The sequence below is a fragment of the Phoxinus phoxinus genome (genome assembly GCF_949152265.1).
Source record: "Phoxinus phoxinus genome assembly, chromosome: 3".
Taxonomy (NCBI): Eukaryota; Metazoa; Chordata; class Actinopteri; order Cypriniformes; family Leuciscidae; genus Phoxinus; species Phoxinus phoxinus.
The window spans coordinates 12506291-12524078 of NC_136878.1; the positions used below are offsets into that span (position 1 = coordinate 12506291).

Genomic DNA, 17788 nt, shown 5'->3' on the forward strand with positions numbered 1-17788 from the left:
ACAGCTTCACATCTACAGCAATTAATAGTTTGAATGCTTTAAACTATTAAATATATAAAGATAAATATATCTGACTCTAGATAAGGCGAGACCCTAGGAACATTGAGCATGTAATGATACAATGATTGTAACTTAAATTACAAGATGTGCGTTTAGCTGGTTATATTATATATAATTTACATGTACAATATTAGATTAATAAATGGAAACAATAAATAATGTCTTTAAAATAAATAAATGAATAATGAAAAGGAGACATCTTGCCCCACTACTTGGGTAAAAAATAGAAATACTGTATAAACAATACACCAGATCTATTTTTAAAAGCTTCGATTAATGTAAAATACTAAATCAAACAGTATATGGAAATGAATGCATTTTGACAGTTTAGTTGACCAGTTAACATAAAAAGAGATTAATCTGAAAGGCGCTATTAGGCTATAATAATCGGTCTATATTTATAATTGAAGTGAGGTCAATAGTAGACTATTAATTCTGCTCAGTTAACCTGTAGGTTATGATGACTAATGAAGATGCGTGAAATGTATATTCGAATTAAATAATAACTCATTGAATTATAATTATTACTTTGCATAGTTACTATTCACTTCCACACAAATATTTTACTCTACAAATCTACATTAATAAATCGGCCATTAATAAATAGACAAAAAAGAATATCCATAAATGTGCATCGTCCATCCATCCTCTTCATTTATCTGCATGTTTTCCCAACACTGGCCACTTGAGGGCGCTCCTCCGCACTCTTGGCTCACGCATGCGCACGCAGTCGCGCCCTCTCCAGTCCCAAATAACAATCATTGAAAACGAACAGCAACCCCCGAAGATTGCTACTTCATCGGGCCTTTATTTTCAACAAACCGAGCCCACCATGACAGACCTACGACACCGAGGAGCGACGGAAAAAGAGCTGCAGCATCAACACTCGGAGGATAAGGTAACGTTACCAAATAAAGAGACAGATGTGGAGAGATAGGTGTTGTTATGGCTATCATATGAGCTAACGTTACATGCTGTCATACACGGCGAAAGAGAGAGAAAAAAACGGTAACTCGTTATGTCTCTGGATCCCCCGTGCAAGTGACATGTCACAGCACGAAAGCAACGTATTTTTCTTCTTCTAGCGTTCACGAGTCTGTGTGTAATATAGCAGAATAGAGCTCGTGTAGATCATCTAAGCATCTTCAGGGGTCTCGAGGTTTCCTGCTTGTGTCCCAAAACAAAACGCATCACCTCTCACTATCAGGCCCCAGTGTGTTTCTTGCTGTGCTATGTTGCTGAAATTAAGTTAAGTGGCATGAACAATCCCTGCACTGTTCAGTTTAGGACAGGGAGGTTAAACTCTTCTGGATAAGCTTTTCTTTCAGCAGAGATAGAGGATATTTGGAGTGCATGGACTGCTGCGTGTGGACATTTTAAGGTAGAAAACATGGAGAATGAGAGAGACGTGGGCAGATGGGTGAGTCAAAATTCATGTGTCAAAACAAGTCCTTGACCTGTAGGCATGGGCTCAACCCTTACAGCAAGTTCACAGTTTATAAAAAAGACTCATTTGAGTCACTAATAATAAGTTAATAGTAAATATTTGTGGATACTTTGCTAATTTGTGTATTTGTATTTATTTTTTTGTATTGAAGGGCAGGTTTTGTCAGTTGGATGTGATAAAGTTATTGAAAGAACTACAATCTAAGGAATTCTTGTACTGGCTTTATCTGTCTCCTTGGTCAATAATTTATTTTTTGTCATTGGGTTTGTGTGGTTCACCATATAACTTCCTCCTGTTATATTTCTGTAATACTTTTCTTTCAAAAGACGAAATGAGCACAACAGCCCATTCTATCTTTAGGGCTGCCAACACGGTGCTGTTGGAGTTGAAAGAAAAACGTACGCGTGTGTAATTATAACTTTGCCTCTTAGGTTAGTGACCGGGTCTCTATCATGCTAAAATTAATAGATTAATTTTTCATCTGGAGCACTGAGACTAAGATACTGGATCATGCAAATTAAACCTTGTGCTGCCTGCATTCGTATAGGCTATCAGCAGTCAGGCAAACCTATAACCATATATTTTTTTCTGTCTAGCAAATTTGTTTTTTTGAAGACCGCATGCAAGTTTGCAACCTATTTTGCTTCCATAATCTAACATAGTCTTTTTGATAATTTTCCTGCTTCTCAGATTTTGATTTAATTTCAAAAGGATATCTTCCCTAGAAATGAAAATTATTTAATCATTTACTCGCCCACGTTGTTTCAAACCTCTATGACTTTCTTTCTTCTGTGGAACACAAAAGAAGATATTTTAAAGAATGTTGGTGATGACCAAACAGTTGTATGGATACAAAAAAAACGTATCCCTTTCAGTATACTATAAAGTATTATGATTAATCAATCATAATTGACCATATCATTATTTGGTCATATCAAAAATAATTATGATATGGTCGGTCACACACACCTGTGCATCCAATCAAAATTATTATTATTATTTATTTATTTTGCATTGATCTTTTAACACATTTCCCAGGATTTTACACAGATATGTATTTGTGTTGCTGTGAGAGTTAAAGAATTTTAAGAATTAATTTGAGAGGTGAGGGAGGCCTGCTGAGTTTATTACATTAGACTAAAGTATGCCATTGTAATGAAATAGAGAAAGCCAGTGTGTCCCTGTTGAGTTCAGGATGAAGTATTCTACATGGTCACAAATGGGGACACCTCACCCATATGTGCTTGTCTTGATTAATATTTCATTTTAAAACCATGGCTGTAAATAGTCAGTTGCCATTCCAATTCATCTGTTGGGTTCAGATTTGGTATTTGTGCACAGTAGTCAAATTCTTCCACAGCAGACCGAATCATTTTACTAGTGGTTTACTATGACGTCACGTTAAAAATCACTGAGCTCTTTAGTACGGCCCATTCTAATGTCAATTGTTTGCTTAGGGAATGTTCTGTGGCTGTGCACCTGTTAAACAAGAATGCCGGTGAAATTAGAAGGATGTCCTGGTGTTATATTGTACAAGGAAGTTAAGCTGCATTTTTACTAGGGCTGCACTACATATCAAAATATCACAAATACGATATGCATATCTCAATGGCTTGCGATATCTGAATGATTTGAATAGGCTACAGAACTTTCGTGGCTAGACAAGCTCCAAAAACAATAAATATTGTTGGATTTGTACATTTGCATATGCCTGTGAGCTGTATTGTATCTGACAACAGCTACATCCCAAACTATGGCTGTCACTTTTGTTGTTCCATTTTTGAGACAAGTGTTCATTGAATCGATTGTAAAATCGATTTTCCATGTCTAAAGACGTTTCCATTTTCAACGCCAAATATACGGACAACTAACAGGCATTAGAACGTAAAGAGGGCGCTTGAGACGTCAGTCAGCAATATTTCTGATGATTTATTGGCGTGAAGCTTCGTGCACAATGACAAACCGGAGTGCAACATTCTCGAAAAACAATAAGCAGACTGGACTGCCATAACATCAATGAAAAACATTACTGCAGGCTTCAACATGGCTGTGTTTACGATTAGAAATGTCAAACAAATTTCGCCTACGCTGGCGATTGTAGCCCGTAGCGAGAAGGCTGTTAAAATCGATTCCCTATTTTCGTTTTCGAAACTTGTATTGGTTGGTCCCGATCGATTGTGCAATCGATTTTCGAACGTAAAGTGACTATCCAAAACTAAGTAAATGTGTGGTTGTTATAAATAATTACTTAATATTTGTTAAGTAATTATTTGTTGATAATGCAGCATTTGCTTTGTGTGGATGTATTCATACATTAATTTTACCGCTGCGAATATGCAGAGGTTATTGGCTGCTGCTTTAAAAGTTCAGTGCCACTAGGGGCAAAATGCAACAATCATATCCAATGTCGGAGATTATGTCACACATAATATTTTGAATGAATGTGACACATTTAACACACGCTTACATCAGTCATCTCTTTTGAAGATTGTCTTTTGATGCTGTGTTTGTCAGGGAATTCCACATTTCCAGATGGCTAAGACTGCTGTCCGCCAATTTCTTGGAAGTGTTGCTCATACTCTGAGATGAGCAAGGGCCCGATCTGGCAGGAAGACTGAAAATGTCTCTCTTAGAAAGAGTGGGATGTCCTCAGTTCCTGATGAGTTATTTGCAGACGGTGGGAGAGTTTAAGAGGAGGAGGTGGGCGGAAAGAGGAAGGGTATTTTTAACTCTGGCATCTTGAATATCAGGATGTAGCCCATCTCCATGGAAACCCTGGATCCTTCTGTAGCTCTTGCTGTCAGTTGAGTGTCAGCCGTATATGTATGTCTGTTAGCTTTAGGGGGCTCTTCGCAAGCAAATCCAAATAATTTATGTCAGGGAGAGAAAAAAGATTTCTGGAACAATCGTAACAGCTCGAGCAACTGGTGCCGCCCATCTGATGATGACAGCTGGTTTCTATGGTGATGAAGGCATGTAATTTGTTACTGTGCACGCAGGCCTGTTAGATACAGATGCTGCCTTATATAGCCTAAACATTAAATGGGGTCTGTGTTTATCTTTAATTCATGCTTCAAACAACCTTTTTAATGGCCTCAGTTTTATAGGGTGAATGGCCCAATAAAACTGAGGCCATTACAAAAGTTGTTTGCTCATGATCCCGAAAAAAAAAAAACCCCAGCAAGATACATCAACGAGAGTATGAGCGCATCCTGTGTGCTTCATAAACTACCGTTCAAACATATGGGTTTGGTCAATACGTTTTATTAAATAATTATTTTAATAAGTCTCTTCCTCACAGCGGCTGCATTTATTTTAACAAAAATATAGTAAAAACAGTAATATTGTGAAAATGTTTATATAGCATAATTTATTCCTGTGATGGCAAAGCTGAATTTTCAGCATCAATACTCCAGTCCTCAGTGTCACATGATCCTTCAGAAACGTTCTTATTGTTGCAATCGGACATGCTTTAATATTTTTTAATCATATTTTTTTTCTGTAGACAGTGATACATTTTGATTCTTTGATGAATACTAGTAAGTTCAGAAGAATATTTATTTGAAATGGAGATTTTAACAGTGAAAAAGTCTTATACTGTCCCTTTTGACCAGTTTAATGCATCCTTGCAAAATAAAAGTATTACAAATCTTACTGACCCCCCCATTTTTTAATGCTACGGCGAGATTCTTTGCTAATGAACAAATAATTAATTCATGTGTTCTTTGTTTTTTGTTTTTTCTCTCCAACCATTTCCAGGGCTCTGAGACTGAGGGCAAGGAGAGAGATGGAGCCTCAGACAATGAGACCAAATCAGATTCTGGGGTTCCTGTTTCTGCCGATGACACACCAGAGGTTCTCAACAAAGCCCTCTCAGGCCTTTCCTCACGGTAAACGTCTCTTAATCAACCTGACTCTTTAGTAAATTACAATGCATTTGCATGTCATGTAATATAAAAAGTGTCTTACTCCAGAGTGGATTAATGGTATGTTGTTGTGAACACCGGATGATTCATTCAACCAAAAGGCCACCAGAGCTTTTAGTCCTTGCATTAGGAAGATTATATTTCCACCCAATATGCTTTGCGCTAATGTGTTTGTCTCGCTTGCAGATGGAGGAACTGGTGGGTGAGGGGCATCCTTACTCTGGCTATGATCTCCTTCTTCTTTTTCATTATTTATTTGGGTCCGATAGTGCTGATGATGATTGTGAGTATCTTCTCTACCTGTTGTTGTAGATACCAAGGGACATGGCCACTTAAGACTTAAAGGGATACTTCAGGATTTAGCATTAAAGGATAATTCCGGTATTTAACACCTTGAGTCTATATTGTAGTTTGTTTTGGATGAACAAGAGTGGTGGACAACATTTTTTTGACAATGGTTCCTCTCTCGAGTTTTTGACTATAATAGAATTGGCCATGGACCCATTTAACATTGGAGTCAATGGGCATGTCCGAAAATGTCATTAAAACAACCTTTAACATTAGTTTTCAAAACTGTGCAACTCACCGAGTGATTAGTGATGTTAGTTGATGTTCCAGAAACAAAAAGTGTTGCGAAATACAGTTTCTGTCGTGTTTTATTCGTCATTTTGTAAAATCCCATTGAATTCTGTTGAAGGACTGAGTGCTCGTTAATATAAATGCGCTAACGGAAAGGGGGCTGTTTACATTTGGTCGATGTAGTCTGTTTGCTCGCTTCCGTTTCTCATAAGGCTAGCGAGCAGAGCAACTGTGCTCCGGGAGAGTAAGCGAAATAAACAAACAAAACCTTCATTAATTGTTACTTGTAATACGAAGTTGAACTCGACTGTGACCGTGAGTGTCCCGCGAGACATAAACATCAGTTATCGCCATCAAGTGATATATTGTTTATAATCATCAACGAACACCACTAACCACTCGGTGAGTTTAACAGTTTTGTAAACGAACATTATTGGCTGTTTTAATGACATTTTCGGACATGCCCATTGACTCCAATGTTAAATGGGTCCATATAGTCAAAAACTCGAGAGAGGAACCATTGTCAAAAAAAATTTTGTTCATCCAAAACAAACTACAATATAGACTCAAGGAGTTAAATACCGGAATTATCCTTTAAGCTTTGTATCAATAGAAAACCTGTAGTAATTTCAAATTACCGTGCTTCCCTCCCTCATATCCCCCTGAGACAAGAGATTTATGTATTTTGGGATCTCACTCACAAAATGTACAAATAGTGTCAGCCATCTTTATTTGGACGCTAAGCTAACGGGTTCTTGTTCTGTGGAGAAAGCTGAGTAGTAGAGGTTACCATCCTCTTTTTCCCAGACATGTCCGGCAGTCGAGATCGTCCAAAATGTCCGGGATTCGGCTTTTGCTTTCTGCAGTCGCCATTCATTGTTTACATGCACACCTTTTGTTTCAATCTAACTGAATTCATTCCGATTGGTGAATCTGAAAGTAGTGTTGACATGAATACTAAACAAGTGATGGGTTAATGTGTGTTTTAACATTTCAAAGAAAATTCCCGCTCCTCTGTGAGAGAAACGAGACGGTGCATCTCACAGGTGCCGCTCATCAGTAATCACGCCACCGGCCTCGCGTCGTTCTCGAGCGGCCCACAGTCTCGTCCTGCTCGCCACAGTAAATAAAATGAATGGCGACTGTAGAATGCAAAAGCCGAATCCCAGACATTTTGGGCGGTCTCGAAATCCGGGCAGACTCGTCACGGAGACTCACTAGTAGCCTAGCCTTGTTATTTAACTGTGCTCTGTTACCGGTAGGCGTGGCCTCGTAGGGCAGTGAAGCAAGTGCATTCTGGGAGTTGTTGTCTTTCATCCACATGAGCCACAAATACATTTTCTGGCTTTTCTCAGTCTAGAAGGCTCCAAATTCAAAAATAATTTCACATTTCTACTACATAAATGACCCATTTTAAATACACATTCATCTTTACAGAGGTGAAGTATCCCTTTAAGAAAAACAAGCTGCTCAGATGCCATATTTTTAGAGAAAAAACAGCTAGTTTTGAATCTTCCAAATGCAGCATCAAAGTTTGGTGTTTATTTTCACATAGCTAATTTGTGTCTCAACTGCCTCCTCCCTACAGTCAAATCTCTTTTGTGTATTGGTTGCATTTACACTTTCATTAGTGTGATAACAAACCTGATAAGCATGACACAGACAAATGGCTAATAATAAATGAAGTATATGGTGCATATACAAACAGAGAGACATTTATTATAGATTATAGGGAACATCTTAAGAAAATTGTCAACTAGAGTTGATGACACTTATAGGAAATAAAGGAGACTGATAGATTCCAGGTTATGGAAGAATCTGGTTACAACCGCTGATAATATTTCATAGGAGAGTCATAAACCAATTAATGTTGAGATATTGTCTCTTTGGTGTTTTTTTGCACATGACAGATGAGCATTGATGTTGATTATTTGGTTAACATTATTAAACATTATTACTCAGCTGAGCTGCTGAATCAGGCCTGCAGATGTGCTTATGAGGCCTCTCTGAATAATAAGTGTCCACTTTGATTCACGATCTGGCTGTTACAGATATTATAGCCGATATGATTTTTAATGTTATAGCTGCTACCTATTAAAATCTACTATCATGGACATACTGAAATCAAAAGTTCATTTTCAATGTCATATTAATGTTGTGATGCTTAAGTGAATTAAGGCTTCACAACATTTTAATCAATAATATAAAATATGCATAATTATACATTTTTAGGTGAGTACTTTACAAAGCCGAATAGTTGGGACCTCTGTTTTAAGCAAGGAAATACTCTTGAATAAATATTTTCTTACCATTTAAATATATATTTATTGTTATTATTAAATATTTTTTATATATACATTTATAACATAAAATATACATATTAGATGAAAAACTTTAAAACACAAGCAAGTGAAAATATAAAAATGTTAAATATAAACTAAATATTATATATCCCATAATCCCACTATACTACCTCTAGTTGGTGCAACATAATCTAAAATCGAAATTATCCAAATTTTTACAGACAATACATGTCATGATGAGGTTTAATTTTTAATAATGGCTAATAAATTATATTGGCCTGTATATCATATTTACAATAAGCTTTATTTACTGCCAATTAAAGCCTTATATACACTCACAGGATGCATTCTTGCTTTCAAAAACAACTAGACAGACATCTGAGTAGATTGCCAGTTTTTTTATTATTGTTGTCCTCTGTGTCTTCCACAGGTGATGTGTGTTCAGATCAAGTGCTTCCAGGAGATCATCACAATTGGTTACAGTGTGTATCACTCTTACCACCTGCCCTGGTTCAGAACTCTAAGCTGGTGAGACCTGCGACACACACCTGCCAACTTCATTTTCACACTTCATGTTACTCCCTCTCTCCCTGTTCTCTCTCTCTCTCTCTCTCTCTCTCTCTCTCTCTCTCTCTCTCTCTCTCTCTCTCTCTCTCTCTCTCTCTCTCTCTCTCTCTCTCTCTCTCTCTCTCTCTCTCTCTCTCTCTCTCTCTCTCTCTCTCTCTCTCTCTCTCTCTCTCTCTCTCTCTCTCTAGAGGGCATCATCATCACTTTCTTCATATTTTGGCTGTCTTGATGTCTTACAAGTTCTTTAATTTTTTGTGTTGAATTACTAACCACTGCGCTTGTTTATTCATCCAGCTATACATGCTATATCACCAGCTGTATAGAGGTCTGATAAATTCACTCTGGTGTAGGCTGCATTTAAACTGTAGTCTAGTTTGTTTCAAATGTTGCAGGAAAGATTCACCATGTTTTATTAATGTGAAAATCCCACCGGGTTGCGGGGTTGTGGGCAGTTTTAAAGGGATAGTTCACCCAAAAATGAAAATTCTGTCATCATTTATTCACGTCATTTACTCATGTTGTTCAGCAGAAGAAAGAAATTCATACAGGTTTGGAACAACTTGAGGTTTAAACCATGGATTTACTTTTACAGAATTTAATTAGCTTTATAATTTATTTTATTACATTGGATTACTAAAAATTTAAGAAGGGATGCATACTTAATATCTATTAAAAATGTTACAATTCAATGCAAAAACAAACAAACCTAAACCTAGTCTTTAATTTGTGTGATTCTTCCTATTTCAAAGACTGGTGAACTTTTTTTTTAAGGTTTTGTAAATTATTTATCTGGCAAATCAGATATAAGTAAAACCATTTCTCTACATTAGTCCTGCTGTGTATAGCCTAACACACCGTTCTTCCATGTGGTCACAATCCTAGTCAGCTGATGATCAGCTAAATTGACCATTTCCTAAATCTTCTATTGCCATCAAATGGGCACATTACAAATGCTTTCACAAGCATTAGAAACACTTTGATTAATGATTGCATGTGAAAGGCCTTTGTCATAATGATAATGATGCCTAACTGCAGATTTTAACGTTTTTTTGTCAGGTACTTCCTGTTGTGTGTGAACTACTTCTTCTATGGGGAAACGGTGACGGATTATTTCTTCAGCCTGGTGCAGAGGGAGGAGCCTCTACGCATCCTCAGCAAATACCATCGCTTCATTTCCTTCGCCCTGTACCTCACAGGTCAGAACCTTCTCTGTTACACAAGCACGGTACTTCATTTCATCATTCGTGTTTCTGGAGGCTTAAAGGCCTTTGGAAACTTTCAGAACTAATAGTTATCACTGTTACTTCTCAACCTTTCCACACAGAGTGCTGAAGGCAAAGTCAGATGCAAAAGTTCATTTATTTCAGTAATTCGACTTAAAAGGTGAAACTAATATATTATATAGACTCATTACATGCAAAGTGAGATAGTTCAAGCTTTTATTTGTTATAATTTTGATGATTATAGCTTACAGCTTATTAAAAACTTTTCACAATATTCTAAATTTTGAATTTGGGGTTTTCATAAGCTGTAAGCCATAATCATCAAAATTATAACAAATAAAGGCTTGAAATATCTCACTTTGCATGTAATGAGTCTATATAATATATTAGTTTCACCTTTTAAGTCGAATTACTGAAATAAATGAACTTTTGCACCATATTCAAATTTTTCGAGTTACACCTGTAAATTACCAGTATATTACTGTATATTCGAATGCAGACGTGGTGACATACTAACGTTTTTTTGGAGCGTATTTTTTTTTTCATAGGTAGGAAATTCAATTCAGGATGTGGTTAGGCTCTCTGTGCACCCCTCGCTCATTTTCTCTTACAAAATGATGCAAGACACCAGATTTCCTCCTGAGCTAAAAGCAACACAATGCTATTTTTTTTTTCTATTTTAAATATAAAAAGATTTTTAAAATAACAATTTAAACAGACAATCCAAACTGCTTATTGAAGCAGGGGAAAAAAAGTACAAATTGTGTATGATTAAATTAAAATTAAATTCAGGCTAGAAAGATGGAAAATCACCTTCTAAAAGCGCTTATTTATAAATAGGCCTGATCTCCTTGTGGAACTTCACTTTAGTTACCTTTATGTATTGCTTGTTTTCAGATGCTCTGTATATGGCAGTTGATTGCATAATACCCAGTACAAATGAATACATAATGCTGTATTCATTTGTAATAGCTGAACAGTGCTCACCCTTGCTTGAGACAAATCATGTCCTATCTTGCCATAAATGGTCCAAAAGTAAGACAAATAATCAAAGTTCCTTTTATCAATTTGTACAGAGTGTTAAAAAAAATGTATAAACCTTCCATGTACCGGTACTTCAGATTCTTAATTTATGTAGTTTCAGATTGCCTTTTTAGCGAGGTCGGTTTTATACTAGCTGCTTCCTTTCAAACAAGGCATAATTAGTAACAGTGTGACTGGCCAAAAATAGTTGCTTAGACATGTGGTGATGGCATTGGTGGAACTGTCTGTTTTAACAGATGTCTGTTTCTTTTCTAGGGTTCTGCATGTTTGTTCTGAGCCTGGTGAAAAAACACTATCGCCTCCAGTTCTACATGGTGAGTGAGTGTGTTGATGTGGCATTAAGTCTGTTCTACAGGTTCGACTCCTTAGACTTCCTTAGGGCGTTTTCACACCTATAGATCGTTTGTTTTGTTCCAAACAGAGACTTCATTTGTTTCAATTTGGCATTTCCTTGGTTGTGTTCGCTTTCATGAGACAATCTTTCAAAGCGTACCAAAAAGTGTTTGTGCAAGTCACATGCAAGTACAACTGTCCTCTTATTAGTCAGAGTTTCCTCTGCTTCATCTGTCAAGATGATTGACAAGCTCGCTCCATGAGCTTAATGTGGTTTTATCTACATTCGTATTAATACCACAGCAAATTTAAACACGCTCTCTGTGGATCTCCTAGCGCTGTCTAGAGGTTAACAGTGTCAAGACGCACACAAACACTATATGAATGTTATAATGCAGCTAGAGCAGGAATCAAGGCTTTATTGGGATAGCATTCTTGCACGGAGAAGCGCAATTACACAACATTTTAAGATGAAGGGGTGCACTTTTGGTTTTTAACTGTGACGACTAATGTGCTCACTCACAGAATCAGACACTACTGCTATTTATATAGCACATTTCCCATTATGAAGTATAATACCATTTGGTCCGTTGGGTCGGATTGCTTTCACACCTCAAGCGAACCGCCCCAGAGCTAATTTGCAATCGGTCCGATTGTTTTGGTGTGGATCTAAGCACGCTTGCCGTGTTCAGACATGCCTAAACAAACCGAACCACGGAGAAAACGTACCAGATTCTGAAACAAACGCTCAGGTGTGAAATCACCCTTATAGGAATATCAGTTATGTCAGCCTGACATGTTTGCTGATATTAATCGTGGCCACAGACCCTGCACGTTTCCTATCTTTTCCTTGTTATAGAACTGCCTTTTGTCCCAGATTTGAAGTGAATAGAGCTATTCATCCTGTCTTTCTCTCTCCCCAGTTTGGTTGGACTCATGTGACCCTGCTGATTGTGGTGACTCAGTCCCACTTAATCATTCATAACCTGTTTGAGGGGATGATCTGGTAAGATGATGCCTCATGTTCACCACTATCAAACACCATTTTACAAATTTAAACATTTAAACTTTACAATTCTATGACATCCTAGAATATTGGAAACAGTACCGTTGATTTTCTGGTGTATAAAGTATTCTGTTTCTGTGTGCGCAGGTTTATTGTTCCCATTTCCTGTGTTATCTGTAATGACATCATGGCTTATATGTTTGGCTTCTTTTTCGGTCGCACCCCTCTCATCAAGGTTTGTGTTTTTGACATCCCAAATTAATTATCCCATATTATTAAAAAATCAAATATTCATTACATCTGCATGATTTAAAATGGCTGTATAATATTTACACTACCTGGGTTTGGGGTTGGTAAGATTTGTTTTAAATGCTCAACAAGGCTGCTTTTATTTGATAAAAAAATACACTAAAACAGTAATAGTATGAAATATTATTACAATTTAAAAGATTTTTTTATTTTAATATATTTTAAAATATAATTTATTCCTGTGATGGCAAAGCTGAATTGTCAGCATCATGACTCCAGTCTTTAGTGTCGCATGATCCTTCAGAAATCATTCTGATATTTTCATTTTGGTGCTCAACTTATTTTGAAGCTTAATATTATTGTGGAAAATGTAATACATTTTTTTTATGAATAGAAAATACTTTCTGTGGCTAAATGTATTGTTAGTACAGTTCTCTTAATGCTGATGTTTCTTTGCAGTTGTCTCCTAAGAAGACGTGGGAGGGGTTTATCGGTGGCTTCTTCGCCACTATTGTTTTTGGAATCCTAGTGAGTAATAACCTTCTTCCTGTTCTTCTTCTGGTCTTTACTGAATGTTTTATGTAGATTTGGAAACTTTGGAGATGTAAGAATGAAAATTGCCTTTATTGATACCTTGGAATAGGCTGATGAAGTTCCTCCTTTACCTTTGTACTTAAAGGTGGGGTAAGCGATATTTGAAAAACACTGTTTGAAAGTTGGTCGGACCGACACAACAACAAACGTGTAGCCAATCAGCATTAGGGGGCGTATGACGGTGGACGAGAGGGAACGGGCAAGAGGGACATTTGAAGACTGTAGAAAGAGAGATGGCTGAGAGACATTACAAAGAGAAAAGCTCATAAGAATATCACTGGAAAATGAAGGGTTATTATCAGGAAAGAGCTTTAGGACCCACATTAACATTAGAAAAGCTTTTCAGCACTGAAGAGAGCTAAGCTGGAAGGCCTGAAAACAGACGGTTGCTTTGATTAGCGGAATACGTGAGTAACACTGGGTTTGAGTGTCATTGTTTGTCTGGAGCTGCTGTGCTGTTGGCAACAAACAACGAACTCTTGTTTGTATTTACTCTTGTGTATGTATGTAAAAAAAATTGTGCTTGTCGTTCGTTTATCATATTCACTTTATTTTTCGTGAAGCATTATTTTGTTGCGCTTCTGCTACGATAAATAGACATCAACTCTTGCATTGCGTGTGTAACCGAGTCCAGTTAGGGAGAGTTGTGCAAGCTGTTGACTGGTAGAGAATGCAGTGTTTACTGTTTTGCGTCCTTGTCAGTGCACTCGCCTCGACACCGACTCAGAGCAGGGTGGTTAGGACTGGAGGGGGAGCAATGAAGAGAGGGGTTGTGTTTGTTTGGGTTGATTTCAAATATGAACAATGTTCAGAAACGACTTTGAGATATAACATAATGCACCTTTAATACATTAATGAGATGCATCTGAAAAATAACGAATCCCTTTCTCCCCTTCTCCAGCTGTCGTATGTGATGGCAGGTTATAGCTACTTTGTGTGCCCGGTTGAGTTTAACAACGACTCCAACAGATTCACAGTGGACTGTGAGCCATCTGAACTCTTCCAGCTTCAGAGCTACGGCCTGCCGACTGTACTTCAGTCCATCACGGGCTGGGTAAAACACACACACTCACAAGTACACAATCTGTTAGACACTTACTCCTCATGTCTCTTATTTGGTCTGTTTGTGCCTGTGTTAACCAGTTGCTCAGACAGCCATCTGCTGACTCTCCACTCACTGAATCTGTCACAGCTCTACTTCACTATTCTTTAGACCACAAAAACACAATGTTTTAAAGAAAAACAACTAACAACTAAAATCCTTCGTGTTACTTATTTTGAAAATGCATACAATTAAAGTCAGTGTCTAACACATTTCCATCTCTCTCCCATTTTATTCTTAGACCACAGTAAAGCTGTACCCTTTCCAAATCCACAGCATCGCCCTGTCTAGCTTTGCCTCCATCATGGGACCTTTTGGAGGCTTTTTCGCCAGTGGCTTCAAAAGGGCCTTCAAAATCAAGGTAAGTGTAATTTGTCCACCCACAGATCATACAGATCTGAAACTGGTTCAGTGCAGTATTAAAACTATTAACTACAGCTTTCTTCACTACATGGCATATTAAATGGAAAGGCCCATTTAGATGTGATGCGATGTAGATCAGACTACCTGAACAGGTTCCTGTCATGTGTTCGACACTCTGGTCATACCTTCTCTGTGTTGTCCATCTCTGCAGGACTTTGCAAACACCATTCCTGGTCATGGAGGAATCATGGACCGCTTTGACTGTCAGTACCTCATGGCCACATTTGTAAATGTTTACATCGCCAGCTTTATCAGGTAGGACCGTTATTATATATACACTACCGTTGTACATTGTAAAATATTATTACAATTTCAATAATTGCTTTTTATTTTAATGTATTTTAAAATGTAATTTATTCCTGTGATGGCAAAGCTGAATTTTCAGCGTCATTAATTACAGTCTTCAGAGTCCCATGATCCTTCAGAAATCATTCTAATAGGCTGACTTGCTGCTCAAGAGACATTTCTTATTATCAGTGTTTAAAGCAATTGTGCTGCTTTATATTTTTAAGGGAAGTGTTACATTTTAAGATTGTTTAATAAATAGAAAGTTCAAAAGAACAGCATTTATTTAAAATATAAATATTTTGTAACATTGTTAATCGATGGTATATGCTTTTTAACTTATTTTTTAAATAATAGTGTTTAACAGCTGAATTCGAGGTGAAAAAAACGACATTACCCATGATGCTATACAGAAAATTCCACCAATCAGTCTGAACAAACAAATCTCACCCAAAGAGCTTCCAGGGAACACCCACTCCCATAAAGCTAATGATATAATCAGTCTAGCTATGCTGTCAAAATACGTTTTTGTCTGATTTTTTGAATACTTTTTTTGCTTTAAATAAAAATGTTTGTAATGTTGTGATTCACCACATACCTGGTTGGCTTAGTTCATAGCTTATAATGCTTTAACAAAGTATATATTTTTAAATCCCTATGGGAAAAAATACTTCTGGCACCAAGACTGCTAAAAAAGTGGGCAGACATTAATGCACTCTATCATTCTATCAAGCAAGTTGCTTGTTAGGTTTAGTGTTTGTTTTTCAAAGACTAATATAATCATGCATTGTTATTTACAATTAGAGTCATCTTTAATCATGTCAGTGTTTCCAGAGCATAAAAACCGTTTCCTTTGAAATTTCCTCTCTTTCAGAGGGCCAAACCCCTCTAAAGTCATCCAACAGCTTCTTGCTTTGAGACTAGACCAACAGCTCCACATCTTTAACTCGCTCAAGGCTCATCTGACAGAGAAAGGCCTGCTTCCTGCCCTAGAAGAAGCAGCCTAACTTTTCGGACCACCCTAGGGACATCCCACCGGAGTGAGCCATAGATAGAGGGAGGAGAGTGCAACGGAAACAGATCCAGGCATGAATGCAAGTGGGAGATGAGACGAGTAACATAGGAAGGGAAACAGCGGAAAACTGAACTACAACCTTGGGTCATTCCATTTTCAGTGTGTTTGCGAGAGTGAGTGAGTGAGTGCGTGTACAAATCAGTGTTTTCGCTTGTCATTTAATTTTTTTGTGAAGTTTTATGTTTATCTTTTATGCCACAAAATAATATTATATATATATTGAGAAGACGTTGACATTTGTTGTTACAGTCGTACAATTCCACTTGTGTACAAATGTTCCGTACCTATAGATTGTCTGAATATTTTATAATGTTTATGTTTTATTTGTTTTAATGCACTGCTCATCACACTGTCATTTCAACCTCAGGCTAGCCTTTGTTCATTTTTGTTGTGGTTGTGCTAACGTGTGTTTCCATACGCCATCATAAGTTTGTATTTCCACTGCAGAGTGCCGTAAATTCATGTTTCTTTCCCTGATCTTGGGTTTTGACATTGTAACATTATATTTAAAAGCAATATGGTCATTGATATCAAAGATGTGCTTAAGCCCAATAGGTGGTGACTGTTACAGTTCAGATGTGTGGGAATATATATATATATATACGTATACTGTACTTCCTGAAGGTACAGTACGGAGAAGATTCAGATTTCATTATTCAGTGATTGACAGGAAGATGTTGACAGACATTTCACACTGAATCTTCAATGTTCAAGAATTGTTGTTCATTTCTAGCTTATTTCCCCTAATGTTCTATTGTCACTGAGTAGTTACTAGCTAATCTTTGTTAAGCCAAAAATATTTTTCTGTGTTTGTTTGTGAACTGTTACATGCTAAAAGTTAAGGATCAGGTTGGGCCATCAAATCTCAATGACTGTTTTGGTTTTAAATTAATTTCATATGAACTATTTTGTACCATTTTCACTGGATGAGACAAAGTCTATTTCTGTTCCATCTGTTTTGTTTTTACCTTCACCTACTGTAAACTCATGGATAAAGGGTCAGAACTATTCTGTGTCTTTCTTAAGGTATTTTATTCTCCGCTAATACATGTTGATCATTAACATGTGCCATAAGCAATATTTATTTACTTTATTTATTTATTTATTTTAAGGAAGCCTTAATGGGTGTCACTGAGCAGCTTTAAAAAAGGTAGTGCTGCTACAATAACATGAGGTTGTAATGGGCTCAGGTTAGTCTGTATCATCAGTAAAGATACATGAGCACATACTTGTGATAGTTACTTTTTCAATTACTTTTTCCTCTTTCAATAGGAGACATTCAGAATCAATGTCTTGCTTTTGTTTGATGGACAGCCCAAGCCATATACGAGTCTTAAGTAAGAGTCTTTTATAGCAGGTTTGAATTTTATGTTGCTTTTCACTGCTGACGTAACAACAAGCACATCAGTCAATGTATAAATCAGTGTATACTATTAGAAGCCCCTCCATATCCCCATCCACCATAAGTGCATGTTTTTTTTTCCAATTCAGTACACAAAGTAATCTTCATGTTATGTGGTGCAGATTTTTTAAAGGTTTTTTTCTTTCATGTTGTACTTTATTAGTTCAGAT

General features: G+C 37.0%; 1 protein-coding gene across 1 annotated transcript; it reads left to right on the top strand.

Moving 5' to 3' along the window:
- Positions 1 to 772: 772 nt before the first annotated feature.
- Positions 773 to 17224, top strand: cds2 (CDP-diacylglycerol synthase (phosphatidate cytidylyltransferase) 2). Its single transcript, XM_079605980.1, has 13 exons — positions 773 to 958; positions 5267 to 5397; positions 5620 to 5716; positions 8746 to 8843; positions 9939 to 10078; positions 11405 to 11463; positions 12406 to 12488; positions 12636 to 12723; positions 13197 to 13265; positions 14233 to 14385; positions 14675 to 14794; positions 15008 to 15111; positions 16016 to 17224. Exons 1-13 carry the CDS (start codon positions 779 to 781, stop codon positions 16146 to 16148), a joined length of 1455 nt encoding a protein of 484 aa, XP_079462106.1. The 5' UTR covers positions 773 to 778; the 3' UTR covers positions 16149 to 17224.
- Positions 17225 to 17788: the final 564 nt, after the last annotated feature.